The following is a 17,894-nucleotide window of genomic DNA, read 5'->3' on the forward strand; positions in this document are numbered from 1 at the left end:
TGTCCATACATGTATGTGTGAGCATACAACCTTTTTTTAAAAAGCTCTGGCTTCTTTAACTCTGTGTTAAAATTCTTCCTTGTTCTTTTTCTGTTTCTTCTCCTCTTTTGCAATTTTTTCTCTTTCTTGCAGGACTGAATCATGATTCCCATATCCTCACAGGAGCATTAAGCATTTAGGTGCTCTTCATTAAAGGAAAAGTGGGGGAAGAGAGCAGTAGTAGATTTAATGGCCACAAGTTAATATAGAGATGTCAAAAAGTCTGTCCAGAGTCCAGGTTTTCAACAGAAATCTTGCTAAAGAAAACTTTGACTGAAGCTGCATGCTCCCCTAGATATAGTGAAAATTAGATTTTTCAATTTGTAGAACTTGTGAATCTTTTAGAATGCACTCCAGTAGACTTTTACTCATTTGGCAATTAGCCCAGTTGAAAACTGAAAATTAGTTTAGAGTAAATGTGTATCCTATCAGATTGTTTCACAACATTTTAGAAAGGAAATCTGAATGTGCTGATTGATTCAGATTAAGGAAAACATTTCAATATTCTGTATGTTCTCTATCAGCCAAGTAGGCTGAACTGGGCAGTTTTGCTTGTAATCATGAGTATTGAAGCATTTTTAAGAATTACAACTTCTAGGAAAGTTTCTCAAACCTGTAAAGCGGGGTGCACATATAACATGACATTTGTCACAATGCAGGAGAAGTCTAAGAATGATCTAGACATCTAGCAAGACCTCCAATTTGGCAAAAATGCCCTTTAGCTAAAATGTACAGGCTGTACAGTAAAATCCACAGTTTTTTAAAGATCAAACATAGTGGGCATTTTTTTAAAAAAAGTACCATACTTCCAGGCATCCATGTAGATTCAGCTCTTCAGGCCTAGTTTGGTTCTAGGGTTTCCGTTCTTCAGTGTTCTGTTTTGCCTCTGCTAAATACAGCAGTAGAGTTCATCTATGTGTACAAATTTCCCTAGTTCAGCTGATTAGGGTCTTGTATATGCGGGCACTTCATTTTCCTGCTTTAAACGGCAGTAGATGTGAACATAATTAACACCACCCACTTACTAGCATTGCCTATAAGGAGACTTCAGTCAGCTATGAGGTTTAATGAACTGAAAAAGTTGACTTTAAAAAGCCATTGCACCTCAAACCATGTATTTTCCCAGTGGTTTGTTTTTAAGAAGGTAAGAATATTTATTTAATGGTGTCCAGCATTATAGATATATAAACATTTTAATCCCCTTTCATGTTGACCAACATTTCAAGGAGGAGAATTTTCTTAATACTGTATTTTAGCTTTAGTCAATGCTGACATTTTTATGTGCAGCTATTGTACTTACTCTCCTGTCAGTGTAAGTCACCAAACTGATAAATGGGTGGATAAATGCAAATTTTATGCATCACATACACTCAAGAAATCAAACACTGATGACAATTATTTTTAGTGGTTTTATGCAGTTGAAGTTGATTGGGTAGGACAAAGAGGAAAGTAACATGCTTCTGTGCATAGTGTGGTTTCCATTCTATAACAACTGCATCAAAACTATGCTTGTGCCTTTTGAGATTACTTAGTTTTCTATTTAATTTCTGCTATTCTTTCAAGCTACTTCTCTGATACTTGTATCTACTTTCTCTTAATACTTGACGGAAAGTTCTACAGTGTTTAAAAACTCATCAATCCCACATGCTGTGTTTTTGAAGGCTGGTTGATTAAAAAAGTAAGAATTCATAAATTAAGCTCTTGACTGAGAGAGATTGTATAGTGATACTGGACACCCATTACCATATCACTAACAGCAGCCATTGCTATTAAACAATGTTTTCTAATTAATTTTGTGAAAATGTAAGTAAGATTCTTAAGGAAATAAGGTCTGTCAGATGTTGAGTATGGCCTGTTACATTTCATCAAAAAGAAATGGGAAAATACTTCTCTTCTTCCTCCAGCAATAACCCAGAGCTTGAGTAAATACCTCTGGAGCTACATATTTGCCCTGGATTACACATTTGTTTACTTTTGATTATAGATGAGATCATTACCTATGTCAAAACGTTAGATATGAACCAATATCTGACATTTTGCTGCAACCATTCATTACAAAACAAGATTTATTGGGGAACATGTCTGTTTTTAGGCCGCTTGTTCTTTCTTATTTTTCTTATCATTGCTAAATTTCTCTGTCATAATGAAAGAGAATATTTGCATGACTATGGTAGCCTCAATTCATCAAGGGGCCATCATAAATGGTTCAGAATTTGACAGTTTTTGGTTGTTACCCAAGTTGCAGCAGCCATCTTCCAGTTTCACTCCTCACTCCTTTATTGCAGTCAACAAACTATAATACAATAAATGTGTTAATATATATATATATATATAAAACAAATTTATTGTTTCATTCCAGCATACTTTGTATATATTTTCCAATGTGACGTGTTCATACTTCTGTCTACATGTGTTTAAGATATATATATATCTTAAACACATGTAGACAGAAGTATGAACACGTCACATTGGAAAATATATACAAGGTATGTTGGAATGAAACAATAGGATATTATGAAATGCAGATAAATACAGCTTTTAGAATGGCTTAATATCGTTGCTACTACCGAATTCTGGCTAAAATGAGAGCAGCTTTACTTGCACAGAGTCGAAACAGTGACTTTCAAGATATCATTTGTAGTGCCTGTAGTGCCTATTGTTATTGTTACATCAGTTCTATCCAACAACCACATCAATAAGATGAGAAGATGAGAAGAAAGACACTTCCAAAATAATGTACATTATGCCCACATATTATGCTCATTTGTTTTACCCAGTTTCAGTTGCACACGAAGGCCCCTTTCATGAACAAAGGCAGTAGGGTACCAGGCTACCCACAATGAGCTCCCAAATGCAGGCCACTCTTTAAGGCAGTGGTTCTCAACCTGGGGTCCCCAGATGTTTTTTCCTTCAACTCCCAGAAATCCTAACAGCTGGTAAACCTACCGGGATTTCTGGCAGTTGTAGGTCAAAAACATCTGGGGACCCCAGGTTGAGAACCACTGCTTTAAGGTGTCAAATCTGGCAGGAAGCCCAGCTGCATGGAACCGTATACTTCTCAGAGATCATCCAGTGTTTTGGGGTGCGGTGTCATCTGTACGCAGATGATGTCCAACTCTATCACTCCTTCCCACCTGCTACTAAGGAGGCTATTGAAGTCCTGAACCGGTGCTTGGCCACTGTAACGGACTGGATGAGGGACAACAGATTGAAACTAAATCCAGACAAGACAGAGGTACTCCTGGTCAGTCGTAAGGCCGAACAGGGTACGGGATTACATCCTGTGCTGGACGGGGTCACACTCCCCCTAAAGGCGCAGGTTCTCAGTCTGGGAGTTCTCCTGGACTCATCGCTGAGCCTGGAGCCCCAGGTTTCGGCGGTGGTCAGGGGAGCTTTTGCACAACTAAAACTTGTGCGCCAGCTGCGCCCGTACCTTGGGAAGTCTGACTTGGCCACAGTGGTCCACGCTTGGGTTACATCCCGCTTAGATTACTGCAACGCTCTCTACGTGGGGTTGCCTCTGAAGACTGCCCGGAAGCCGCAGCAAGTCCAACGCGCAGCAGCCAGATTACTAACGGGGGCTGGGTACAGGGAGCACACCACTCTGCTGTTACACCAGCTCCACTGGCTGCCAATTAGCTTCCGAGCACAATTCAAAGTGTTGGTGTTGACCTATAAAGCCCTAAACGACTCCAGCCCTGTTTACCTCTCCGAATGTATTCTCCCCTACGAACCATTAAGATTATTAAGATCATCTGGAGAGGCCCTGCTCTCGGTCCCACCGGCCTCGCAAGCGCATCTGGTGGGGACAAGGGACAGGGCCTTCTCGGTGGTGGCTCCGCGACTCTGGAACTCTCTCCCACCGGAGGTCAGAACCGCCCCATCTATCCTGGCATTTAGGAAACGGGTGAAGACGTGGCTGTGGAGTCAGGCTTTCGATGAATGAGACAACACCCTAGGATTCTGGATGGAAGATGATGTAGATCTGATTTTAATACGACGACTGACCACTGTAGTTTTATATATAGTGTTATTTTAAATCTGTTACTGTAATTGTGATATATGATATTTTAATGAGTGTATGTGTTTTTATGGTTAGAAACCGGGCTGAGTCCCTCAATGAGGTTGAGAAGTTCGGTATAGAAAACTTTGAAATAAATAAATAAATAAATTCCTCTTCTTCCTGCCTGTGCTTCTATCCATTGGGATGGGAGTCCATCTCCTTTCTCAGCAGAGAGAAGCAACCATCCTGGTTGTTTTCTGTTTGCCAAGAAAGGAGATGAGCTTTATCTGGGGAGATAAACTTAAGCAGGCTTCAATCACTTCTCTCTGCAGAGGTAGGAAATGAACTCTTTCCCTGAAAAGAGAAATTTAGTTAGACTTTGCTTGCTTCATTTTGTAGGGGGAGGAAATTGACCTTTTTCTGGGGAGAGAAACACAGCTACACTTTGGTCTCATCTCTCTATAGAGGAAAGAAATGAACTGTCTCTGGGAAGAGAAATGCAGCTCTTCTTTAGCCATTTCTCTCTGCAGAAAAAAGGAAACAGGCTCCTTTCTTGATAAAGAAAGCATAGCCAGATTTCCATTACTTCTCGCTACAGAAGAAGGAGATACACTGTTTTCTTGGCAGAAGGAGGTAATATAGTGTGGCACAGCCAACCTTCCCACAGTATTTGACACCCAGGGAGAGGGCTACTTTGAAAGCGCATTGCAGGGAACCTGTATCCCAACATTTGACTCTTCCCTTGAACAACTGCCTTCTATGTGGTGGCACATGAGTGAGTAAAGGAACTATGTACTATACAGTATTTCAGCAATATCTGGAAAGGTTCCAGATATTATGTTAAAATTGTAGTATGCAAGGAATCCCATCACTGATCTTTCACATAATATGCAGGCCTATATAGAGCTGTGTGGAAATTAATGTATATGTAATGCATTCACTATGCTTTCACAAATGATTAAGAATGCTATGCATTATTATTATTATTATTATTATTATTATTATTATTATTATTATTATTGCTTCCGAGTTTGGAAGTTTTCTGTGATTGGAGACCCTATCATGAGAACTGGAAACATGTTTAACATAATATTCTGTAATGACATTGGAGTACTAGTGCCAATATGTTTGATATTATAAATAATTGGATAAAAGCAGGGATGAAGAATTTCCCCAACTAACATTGTGATTTTAATTTGCTCTTGGAATATGTTTCTGTGAATTAGACATTGCATATGAAATCCCAATGAAAAGTTGATATTATCTACTTAAGGTATATATGATTTGGCTTGTCAATAGCAAGCTTTTATCGTTACCCTTACATGTTTGTTATGTTGCTTTGTCTGGGTAATTGTGACTTCTGCAGTAGTATGCGTCACCCTGTAATGATATGATGTCTCAACTCCAGTGTCTACAGTGTTCCTGTTATAGAAATTGGTGTGCATTTTATTTGTGACCGAGCAAACTGTGATTGATGAAGGGGCTGGAACATAAATACTCATAAGTATGTTCCTGGGCGTTTTCAAAATAACCAAAGAAGGCAGAGCTTTGACATGTTTCTGCTAAACAATTTTGCAATGGCATACATTCTTCTTTCTTTCTCAAGCACCAAGTATACAGTGGCCTAGTGTCTTTATGGATCTTGTGAAATTCAGGCCTCCGATTTCTCACTTTTCTCCACTTGGAAAGTAAGGTAAAAGGTGAGAGTGTAATTTGTGACCAAAATTGGAAGCTTCCTCTTAAGCTAGGATATGTGGGGGGGGGGGGGGTTCTCTCTGGGAAACACCACCTATCCTATGGGGTAGTTGAGCCGAAGGTCATGAAACTAGGCAGTAGGCTATGGGTTGCAATTTCTCCCATAAGTCAGGAGGTTTTAGGAGCTCCTGCTCAGAATAGCGACAAATGTTGAGCTTACCTGTAGAACAAACTTCAAAAATGATAATTGTTCTTTGAGAATGCAACCAGCTTCCAGACACAATGGCTGTACTATAGCTTTGGCGCTACTCAACTTGGGTGGCTCCCGTTTAGCAGCTGTCATCTCTTGCATGCTCACTCGTTCGTTCATCATTATTGGCAATCTGCTTCAGTTTGCTGCAGAACACAATCTCAACCATTGTTGCGTGCAACACGATCAACGAATTATATAGGTTTGCAAATTAAAAGCTGTCACTGTCACTTTGTGTCCTAATTTTGCCTTGGAATTAAATCACACTTTGCAATTGTACGTCTTAACTCACCACTCCGAGTTGTTTCATTGAGGTACTGTGCTTCTGTTGAACATGCAGGAGCACATTTAAGAATGGTTCTGCTTTGAATTTCCATGCTTTTCAAACTTGTTGTCTTTAAAATGTTACATGTCTTTTCTTACAGCTCCTGAAGTCTCCTCATAGTTGACTGCCCCATTATTCTTGTAGTGCCTGACCCCTCACCCATGTGACTGTTCTGTTTATTCATAGGTCCTCTTTTTACACCGATTTTATTTTTTGTTTTGTTCAAAAAACCATTGTTGATACTGCAGCTGTTCTTGTTTTTGTTACACTTGTGTTTTTCCCCCCACCTCAAAATTCATAAGGGCTCCCTTTGGCCCCTATGCACTTTTATACCTCATTGTTTGTTTTTGTTTTTAATCCCATCTTCCTCTTTGGCACAGATCAAAGTGGTGAATGCATTCCGTAGCTCCTTGTATGAAAACCTCCAGAAACCTGAATCCAAAACCTCCATTCATAACTTCATGACTCACCCAGAGTTCATCCTGGAGGAAGACGAGCCTCGGACCCCATTCCTCGATGGCACCGATGAAGACCCGGAAGCTGAAGAACTCAAACAGCAAAGTGAGGAAAGCCCAGGCGAGTTCTCACCCCTCAACAAAAATAACAATGCAATGGACAGCAGTGTCGCTGAGGACACCATTCCAGAGCCAGAAAGCCCTCTACACAGCTTGGAAACATCAATTTGACTTCTGAACTATGATCTTCTTCTCACCTCCCCCACATACAACTTACGCACCAACATCTGACCATGTACTGTGGCCTCTCCCTGTTAAGTCCTCACATGTATATGCCTATTTCCTTCCTCCTCCCCCTTTATCATTGTTTAGCAGCAGGGATCACAGAATTTTACACTTCAACAATTATGTTGGCAGAAGTGGTTCCCTCAAGAGAGAAACCATCCCTTTCATACACATTCTCCTTGAATTGGGTTCCACATGTCTTTTTGACACTTTTTCATCACTGAAGTTGCATGTTTTTTTTTTTAAAAAAAACCCAAGATTCAGATTCTCTTAAAGAGGCTGCGTATACTGAAGCTAATGATACAGTTGTATGGGGATTGCCGGTGACTTGTTTTTTAGTTGCAAATTCTGAATACCAGATGTTGATATATACCCTTGGAAAGAAAGGTTGGGCAGAACAGGGTGTAATGTAAGGAGAATCTGAATCAGGTAATTGATGTGAAAGTGAACCCAGTCTTCCATAAGGGGTGGGGTGGAATAATACCTGATTTCTATTTTTTTCTATCTTTCCATCTCTCTGTCTTTATAATAATATCACCCTTAGGAAATGAGGGTGACAAAATGTCCTAGAAATCTGTATAAATGATGGAATCAGGAGATAGACTAACAATAAGGTAAAATGACAGTTCCCTAAGGGAATGAAATTAAACGAGTCATAACTTTTGATTGAAAAAGAATTGTATATGAATAAAAAAAACTCTGTATTAGGTGAGGTTTGTGAGATGTCTTAGATATCTACAAATTGATTGTCTTGATTAGGGTTTTGCCATTTTGACAGCTGAGTAAGCCCCTGGCCCTGTAAAGCAAACATACAGCATCCAGAGAATCTCATAGCATGTAGCTTCACTCCAAGTTGTGATTGTTGTCTTATCTTCAAAAGAATTTTTTGGGGAAGGGCCAGTTATTTGAAGAGTGCAAGATGTAAAATATTACAGCTAGGTCATCTGTAGCAAGAAGCTATCTCTTCCTGTAATTTTTATTGCATGTTATAGGCTGAAGAGGGAATGTTTAATAGGAAAGGTTCACATTGGACACATTCTCTTGTGCAATATACTTTTGTTGAGTGATATTAGCAAATACATTGGCTCTGTAGATTTTGATTTCCCCGTGTTGTTTGGGACACAAAACATCTTCAGTTACTATAAGAACAAGGGGTTCTGGTTGTTAGCAACATTTTTTTTTTAATCCAGTGAAAGAACTCTTCCATCCTTGCAGCTCATAGTCACTTTTCTGAGCATATCTAAATGGAGCCCATTTGTAGTGCAAGAGAAGCATGAGCGCCCACAGTTGTATTACCAGGAGCAGAGTGGCCCTCAACATTTAGCATAGAAGCTTGTATCCATGCAGGACGCTTTCCTTAGAGAGTGCTATCTGGAAGCAAAACGAGAACCTAGTTTTAGTAGTGTTGAAGGTCACTGTTTCAGCATTGCCATCCAACACATGGACAGCTTTTCTTTGTTGTTGGCTTTCCCCTCAATTTCTTTTTGAAGAACGCACAGCAGAAACTCCTGTGCCTTGTCTAAGCACTGCCCAAAGCGCACCGCCTGCCACATAGGAGCCTGGTACTTTCCCAAGAGATAAGTGTTCCTTAAAGAAGAAGAAAAAGGACATTAAGTGTTTTGATTTCACCTTTAAACTTTCTTGTTCTGGGATGGTCACTGAATTTCATAGTGAGTTCAAGGTGAAGTGATGAAAATTCCTTCTTGGTATGTCTTCTCTTCCAATGCTGGTGTACAAGGAGATGAATGCTAGGTTCAACTAACTGCCAAAAGCCAGGGAAGGGATACCCATTCCTGACCATCATATTTGCAGATAAGATACCATGCCATCACCCGACCCCATGTTTTCCCTCCAGATACATCCACTTCATTCCTTTCATCTGAACTGTATATATGGGGAGGAATTTAGGGAGGGAAACTGCCATCTCTTGCTATATAGGGCCTATCTGATAAATGGGGGAGGAAACTCTTTTTTATTTAGTTCTGTTCTAAAGATTACATTGCCTCAGTGGTCATTTTTTCTATTTTAAATACTTGGTTTACAAGTATTTAAACAAGCACCAAATATGTCAGGTGCTTGCATAAATATTTATGAAAGATTTAGGGTAAGGGGGAAACTAATTTTTTATGTTTGATAATTTTTTTATTACCTCAAAGTTGTTTTGGATGAAAAATAAAACACTCACTCCCAGAAATCTGTAACTGACAGGTTGTGGTGAGGCCTACATTTTAGTACAATTTATTTCCTTTTTTGTGTCTAGCTTCCTGAAGTGGGAGGGAGAGAATAATTATATAAATATTATGCAAAAAATATAGTTTTCTTTAGATCAGAAACAGATATTTTCAAGTCAGCCATATGTATTTTGTTTAAAGGAAACTAAGCTGTGAGTTATGTAACTGCAGTGGAATGTAGTCACATGGCTGGCAGTTGACACTTCATGATTGGTCAGACTCCAATCAGCTTCCTTTCTCTGAACAGCCATCTTTGTACTAAAAGTCAATTGTGTTATACAGAAATGTTTTTATATAAATTATGTTGATATGGCTGGTTTGCTTAAAGTATAAGTGTTTATTGTGCATACATTTTTAAATGTAAAATTGGGTTGGGTTGGGTGGTTCCTTTTTTTAAATTCTTTTAATTTCAGTGATAAAACTGGCAGCAGTTGACTGGCTTACGTTATTGAGGAACCCATCGCACGTGTGGCCAAAATAAAGAGTGTTGTCAATAAAAGGCATAAACTGCAATCTGCTGATCTTTGTATGCACACGCATGCCAAACAGATGGCCACATTTACAGTGGTCCATTGAGGGAAGATATCACCTGTTGATCATTGTAATGCCAAACAGGTGGCCAACGTCTTATGGCCCATCAATGGAAGTGATTGCCTGTTTGGCCAATGTTTTGTGGTCCTTTGATAGAAGTGATCCCATTTGGGGGCGCAAGGGGAAAGGGGTATTTCCTTTCAATTAACCCCTTTCCCTTCAACAGACAGTTGAGCAGCAGTGTGGAAAAATAGGCTACACCCACTGTCTTTCAGGAGAAAAGTAAATAAATCGAAATCTAGCTGAGATCCGCATGCAATTCTCCCACCCCAGTACGAGATGAAGGTGGAATCTGGTTGTGGTTGTGTTGTATTTAGTTCTGTTTGGTTGCCCCATGCAGCATCCTTTTGCGTGCATCTTGGATAACATCCATTTAAAGGGAACCACATAAAATAACATGCTGGTAGTCTATTTTGGCTGGATGGGGATAGTTCGTAATTTCTGTGAAACATACCATAAGCAATGGAAAGACCTTTTCAGACAATAAAGGTGAATGTGGCAAGGAGGGAGTGGGTGGGAATCATTCAAGTTCGTGCCATGCCAGACAGGAAATGACATAATATCCTGTAAAGTGTGTTATTTTTGCCTTGGAATGCTTTGTTGTTGTTGTTGGGTTTTTTTTTTAAGAAAAGCACCCTGGATATAGTTTTGCATCCAGTTAGAACTTTGTAGGAATTTATTATTATTATTATTATTGTTAAAAATTGGCAGATTGGTACCAAAGACATTACACGATTTCCTGTGTGCAATGGAGACTATCCATTTTAGGAGCTAGACTTATACAATTAGTTATTTTTATTAAGTTGCACAGGGATCTGACTTAATTTTTGTGCAATAAGTTCGGAGAAGTTATTATTTTTAAAAAAAAATCAGAAGGAAAACAAATCTTATTGTACTTTTAGCCATGGGCAAATATGAACCAAAGTGTATACAGAAATGTTTAAATAAGTATATAAATTTCATGTTTCATTCTCCTCTGGGAAATCAGTACTTGTTGCCATTGTCGGTGGGCTCAGTCTGAGTTCACTGCAGACCTGGACCATGTATTAAGGGGGAGATCGAAGACCTCTCTCTCTATCCCATTGCATTCTTCCCAGTTTTGCCTTGTGCAGCATTTATTTTTCTGGCCCCTTTGTCTTGAGGCAAACTGTTGCAATGGCTGCAAGTCTTATAAGGAGATGGGAAGGTGATTGTAACTTCTATGTATACCATGGAAGTCTTTTATCAACAACTTTCTGCTCTTCTCATCTGCTCAGGAGGTCACCATTCAAGGTCTATTCCTTGATGAAAGAAGAGCATTTTGGACAGTCACCCTCCTGATAACCTTACCCCCTTTCAATGGATTGTACTTTGTGGTGGCAATATTCCTACTAAACAAAAATAAAGAAGCCCTATTTGCAAATCCATATCCCCTTTAGAAAACCCATGGCTAAGACTACCTGTTTGGTTTTTCCTGCCCATAAATAAATATATATACAGTATTAAAATCAATATTTGTATGTATATTTATTTGAATTTCATTTTTTTAAAAGCATGCATATAAGAATTTTAAGTTTTCCCTTTTTGCAGTAACTAGTATAATACGCACTGGTATTTTTGTATTAAAAAAAGAAAAAATACAAAACAAAAGAATGAATATTATGTGGTATGCATGACATTTAAAAATGGTGGTTTCAAAGCAATATGTACCCCTGGTGTGTTTGCCATATTCTAGAGTCAAGCTTAAAGTGCACCTGATCTGTAATTGCATTTTGATATTATTTAATCTCTATGTACAATGTTTTGCATGTATTTATATGGGTCTTGGGAAGATTTCTTTTGTTTTGGGAAGGGGTAAGAAGAGAGGCGGGGTTGGAACAGAAGACAAATGAGCCTCTTCTGAAACATTTGAAACTCCAAACATAGTTAATACTCTAAATGGAAACAGAAAGAGGAAATCAAACCAATTTAAAAAGGTGCAACAATAGGGGGAAAGGATACAATTTTGAACTAATAAAAGGGTTTTTTAAAAAATTATTTTGGCTCTTAAGCAAAAACAGTGTGAGTGTTGAGAGAATAAACTGTGCCCACTTGTAATTGTGATGTCTTCAGTATGTGTCCCACCAGTCTTATGAAGTCACTGATCATCTACTGATGCTGAGATGGAGGATACTCTAAATGAATGTAAAAGTCCAGTGTTTGGTTCCAAACGAAATCTATGCTCAACATTCAGTGTGGATAGTTGCACAAAAACCTCTGTCCCACTTCTTCTGCCAGCTTTGCACAAGGCCCAAAAAGAGTTATCAAATACTAGCCAAAGGTAAAGGAAACATATAGAGGCAGCACATTGTGCATATTAAAAATCACTGTCCTACAAGAGTAGAAAGATAACATTAACAAGTCTTTTTCACCTGAAAATAAACCATGAGTTTGTTTTAATTTCCAAAATTTTAAATGCTTTCCCCAAAAGCTCAGTGTTTAAGACTATGCAGCTTAGTTATTGCCTCAGATTGGGTCTTTGTTTTCAGTAGGTACATAGATTAAAATACTAAATTATACTCTGTGCACTTACTGAAACCTCATTCATGTATTCTCATATGAACAATGGTTTCAGAGACTTTGCATATTGCTGTACAGGATAGTATAAGAGATAGATGTATGCATTTATTGCATTCTGGCCTGTGAAGTTCTGCATCACCACCACAGCAACAAAAGGCAGCTTTGAAATGCTTGAACCGGCTTCCTCAAGCCACTTAATGACTAGGAGAGTGTGGGAGGTGGGTGGGCAACAGTCATCCGGCCACAGTTCTACAGCTGGGAAATGAAAGCCACTGATCCCTTCCCAGCTTTCCTGTGAATCACAACCCATGACAACCCATTGCAGATCAGCATGGACACTGGCAACTTTCTCCTCATCCCTCCCCTGGCCCACAAATGATCAGGAAGCATGTTCCAGACCTTTAAAGCAGACTTCTGTGGTCCTGGTGGTGATATTGCCCAAGGAGATGTCATATACCATTTTCTATTGTGTAAAAAAACCCTGCATAATCCATGTCTACGTGAGCAACAGGATCCTGGTCTCTGCACATCAGAAAACGCGGTGAAAATTGTGATTGGTATCCACCTCTCTTTAGAATGCGATGTGATGGCATCTATATGTTAAAAATAAACGTATGAGTCTTCAGCACCCATGGGTGTGAAACCTGAACTACGTATGATATCAGTGGAACAAGTCTTTATGTTATTGGATGGAGTCATAAAACTGGATACAAATGGGGAAATATTAGTAAACCTACAACCTTTTGCAAACACGTTTCTTTATAACTCATTACTGTCTTCATTAAACAAAAAAAGGGAGGGGGGATTAGGATCATTAATTTTCCATTTGAGTAAATAGTGACCAGAACACTATACTTTTTGAATAGCTGCTTAGAAGGGACATTTTAATAGATGCTGGCAAGCACTCCTTTGTATGGCAGAAAAAAAGAGTAACTACTCAAATTCTGTTTCCTATGTAGAGGTGGGAAAAATTAGTATTTTAGATTACTTTTCTAAGATTCCCAGCTGCCCTTGTTGTCTGGGATTCACATATGGTAGTCTGAGAAAGTAACTTTTCTTCGGTAAACATTAAAAATATACATCTTGTACTGAATCTGGAACATTATAACTTTTCTCCAACTCTGTTGGCTCCTACCACCAGTACTTCACCCACTGTCCTTTTTTTGTGAGCCCACTCTGTTGTTATTCAAGAGAAACAGCTAGTTTTTGTGACTCTATCCCTCCCTAGTGGATATGATGGCTAGAACATAGGGGTAGCAGTCTAGCAGTATCTGGAAATCTTCACCTGTGCTGAAACATGCTGGGACTTGTACAATCCTGTTTCTGGCCATCCACAAAGCCTTTCGATTAGGCCATTATAATGCTAATGTGAATGGGCAAACAATATCAACAGTGTAATATTGATGTTTCCCTCTATCAGCCTGTAATAAGATAAACCTAAGAAATTATTTTGCTCATTTTCCAAAACAGCAGTCAATTGTGTGAATCTCCAAGGGAGGCCCATGATGAAGCTTAGAGATTTCTTGATAAGATTGCACATGTATCATATACCCCAAACCAAAAAATGTCTTTACCAGAGTGTAGGAAGGTTAAGAGTTTCACTAGTGTCATCTTTACTTTCAAATGTTTCAGCTAAGGCATTGAATTTAATGTTGATGGAAGTGTGCCATTTAGCCAAGTATTTTCGTATTAAGATTGTCTTTCCTATGCTGCCATACAAAATATGCCAAATTACGATTCATACAAGGATTGTCTCATTTCTGTAATTTTTGTACTTTGTGGCTCTTGTTGCTATGTGACCTGTGGTCTTTTTGTGCCATAATTTGATAAATGTGAAGGCTGCCATTTTTGTGCCTTTCATCCAGCTCACCACTGCCCAAGCTTGCAATTCCATTGTTTGCAGAATTGGTAATGTTGGCCATTTGCAGCTGCTGTTATCTTTAGTGTCACAGAGAAAAGCATTGTGACCCCAAGTGGCAACCAATCCTAGGCATATCAATTTGACACTCCATAAATCTAGATCCAATCAGGTAAATTCAAGAAATGCCTCTGGAAAATCCACATCAGGCAGCTTCAGAATGATTAAGCTATCTTTCAAGTTTGAAATATTAACTTTGCTGTGGGGAAATAAAGCTAGTGTCTGGGTGGAGTTAGACCTAAGTTCTGTTTTCCTCAAAGCAACAGTGTGGACATTAATTCTGTGGGGCTCCTTGTTCCAAAAGAAGGCAAACCAACATCCTGATAGAGAGCTGAGACATATCATTGCCAAAGAAACAGCTTGGGCAACAGCACACCATCATTTGAGCATATCCCAAAACTATTTTAATTCATCTTGTAAACATTGATAAGAATGCTACAAGCTAAAGGTCCGTGATAAAAAACACTACTAAGTAGAGAGACCACTTCATATCATAAAGATAGTTCCATTACTCTAATAGGAGATCACATCTCTTCAACAGTAGGTGCAAATGTACCAAGCTGGATGCTATGCTAATTTTTTAGCTTTAAATTTGATTTGTGCAAGATCCCTTTGAAAGAGAGGAGATTACATGGCAGCCCCAATTAGGAGATATACAGTGTTTATTGGGAAATGCATAAACCATGTTTATTATCATCTTCTCCACTCCCCCACCCCCCCCCAAAAAAAATCAAATTTGCAAAATACCTACTTTGGGAAATACATTTCTTTAATAAAGCATAGTTGTGTTTTCCCTGTAAATAGGAATGCAGGAGAAAAAAATTGAAATCACAAAATTTAAGTAAATAATATCTCAGATAAATTTTGAAATGACACATTTAGATATTTCTTTTCCAGAAGCTCTCAGACATAAGATTTTATGGGACAGTTGGGAAAAATCTTGAACTGTGAACCGATGTGTGAAGAATAGCAACTGGAGAATGGGAGAAGTTAAGGGGATAGGGAATTTTCAGATAATATGGTAGGGAACAGTGGCAACAAAGAGTAGGAGTATCTGTAAATCAATGAGTTGAGCTAGCCTAGGTCATATAATGATAATAATTATTTTATTTCTTACCTGTCTCTTGTGGCTCGAGGCAGGTTAAAGCATAATTAAAGCACATAGACATTGTAAAAATTCTGTAAATACACATATTAAAATGTATTTCTATAAAATACATATTAAAATACAGAAAGAGATAAAACACAAGAGAAGTTTAAAATTCATGTTTAAAACTGGCTGGGTAGGCCTGCCAGAAGAGAGGTCTTTAGTTAGTTTTTAAATTCTGACAGGTGATCTAGCTGTTAGAGCTCTTCTGGGAGGTCATATAGACAGCGGAACCAAGTGTGTCCCTAGAGATAAATGACTGCCACTAGCATTTCAATATAGCCAATGGAGTGAAAAGCTAAGAGTTACTATCTAGAACATCTGGATGGCTACACTTTGACCATCCTTGATAAGCTCTAATTGAAAGAAGTGAACTTAACTCTACTTTGTGCTACTGGGTTTACTTGAATTATAAGGTAAGCAAGGTGATTGGTATTTACTTCCTCTCTCCATCTATATCAACTAACCTTGCCCTTGACTCACCACCATTCTGATTCTGTTGGAGAGCAAGGAGAATTGGAGATAAATAGAAGGAGAAGCATCTTCCTATATCCAAAGATATAGGATGACTTCATTCACGGTGACTTCATTCACAGTGACCTCTGGAGAACCCAAGTAGATTGTGGGCAAAGCTATCCTTGGTCTGCAGCTGGTTGTTTTTCTGGTTCTCTTTGCTCTCACCACTCCTGAAATTGCTGTTGGAGGGTGGACTGTGGCAGCACAACAGTAGGAATTGGGAGAGGTGTCAGGAGGTATGGCGGAATTTGGTAGGTGGCACACTTATGCTGTGCTCAGAGCTTGACATATATGGAGATAAGACCCATAATTTGCTTCACAGGATTCACTCAGCTCAAGCTGGGCTATCAAACTGAACAAAGTGAAAACACTTATACTGTCATAAGTTTCATTGTTGGGTCAATAGCTTCTTTTCCTGGGAGATCAGCTTCCATTCTTCTAATAGGCAGATAGATCTTTAGCCTTTCCTTCACTAGTTTGTTAGCTGCTTTTTGGGCCTTGCCATTCTCTGAAAAAGTGCACTGGTATCTCAGTCTGCTTCACATGCAGACTCTGTTGATTTGATTTCTACAAAACCGAATTGGGATTGTCCGTTCAGGCTTTTAATTTTGCTGTTTTTGACATAGCAAAATTGGACCCAGCAGATCACTGCCTCATTCTTTGGCAAAAATGAAAATGAAAAACATATGTGTAGACCAAGCAAAGCCTCAATGGATATCAGTGCCGAGTATTTACTGCCTCTGTATGTCTGTCACTGTCATATGGTCCTCCACAGTGTGTCACTGGCAAAACCAGATTAAACTTGTGAGGCCATCCATTGTCTGTGGGCAAGCATTTTTTAAATCTAATTGTAAATAAAAATATACAAAAACGTGGCCCATTTTTCTTGTTGTCTGGTATGTTTTTGGTCTCTAGATGTCCTAAAGATGTGGGTACTTCTGATCCAAGTGTGTGGTGTCTCATTCCCTTATAGGTTTTTTTTTTTTCCAAACAGGCTATTCTTGCTGTCTCTAAGTCAGAGGTTAGCAACACATGGCCCTTTGGGCATTTTTAGACTGGATGTCCTAGGAACCCCACATGGCCAATGTACGTGGGGTAAGTGAAGGTGGTTGTAGCCCAGTAATACATGAAAGACTACATGTTCCCTACTGCTACTTTAACATCACATAAAATGGGATGTTCTGACCAACATGAGGCTGTCTTGAACATACAGGAATTAAAATGTCTTCTCCATTGTTGACTTTCTACAACCGAGGCCTCACCAGAAATTTAGTCATAGAGGAAGATGAATGGTTATGAAAGAGATGAGAGATAAATCTAAGTAGCTTATTATGTTTAATTGTATTGCATTTAACTTGATACATGATGCTGTGATATCCACAGAAGTAAAATATGTAGCACACTCCTAGATTTACAATATCTAATTAATAACTGGTACTGTAGCACATGTGTAGTCCTTGTTATTCCAAAATAAGTGTATTTAGCATACTAAAGATCAGTGCTCAGAGCAAAGACAGCTGATTGCTTCTATGTTGACAGGATGGTAAATCAGCTCTGGATTGTATTTTAAACTTTTAACAAGTTGTTCAGTGTGCTGAAGACATTTTTGGGAATAGGGATCAATTTAGATTACAGCCAGTGAAGGTTCGCTATCAGCCACCACTGATTAAAGAAAAAAGATATTCAATATCTTACAAATACAACAGGACTTCACTGCTCAATCTTCTGTAGCTGCATTTCCGGTTCGAATTCTTATTTCCAGATTCCACCAAATAGCCAACTATAATATCAGCAGAACTGCAACTCATGACAGAAGGAAATTCTCTCAGTATCCATGTCATTAGTACCTTCTACACAGTAGATTAACTGATAGAGCTTGTCCAAATTCCCCCCCCCCTTTT

At 38.8% G+C, this 17,894-nt stretch overlaps 1 protein-coding gene across 5 annotated transcripts in view; it reads left to right on the forward strand.

Annotated features, from left to right (window-relative positions):
* The window catches only part of ATP2B4 (ATPase plasma membrane Ca2+ transporting 4), a 187,079-nt gene extending 170,211 nt beyond the window's left edge, over positions 1–16,868 (forward strand). For 3 of the 5 annotated variants that reach the window (XM_060773013.2, XM_060773010.2, XM_060773009.2), the window contains one exon: positions 6,693–16,868. In XM_060773013.2, the coding sequence (XP_060628996.2) occupies positions 6,693–6,998 (306 nt within the window). In that variant the 3' untranslated portion in view covers positions 6,999–16,868. The remainder of the gene's footprint in view (positions 1–6,692) is intronic. The other 2 variants (XM_060773011.2, XM_060773012.2) reach the window with 1 other exon arrangement.
* Positions 16,869–17,894: the final 1,026 nt, after the last annotated feature.

This window comes from Anolis sagrei, chromosome 4 (genome assembly GCF_037176765.1).
Source record: "Anolis sagrei isolate rAnoSag1 chromosome 4, rAnoSag1.mat, whole genome shotgun sequence".
In the NCBI taxonomy this organism is placed as follows: Eukaryota; Metazoa; Chordata; class Lepidosauria; order Squamata; family Dactyloidae; genus Anolis; species Anolis sagrei.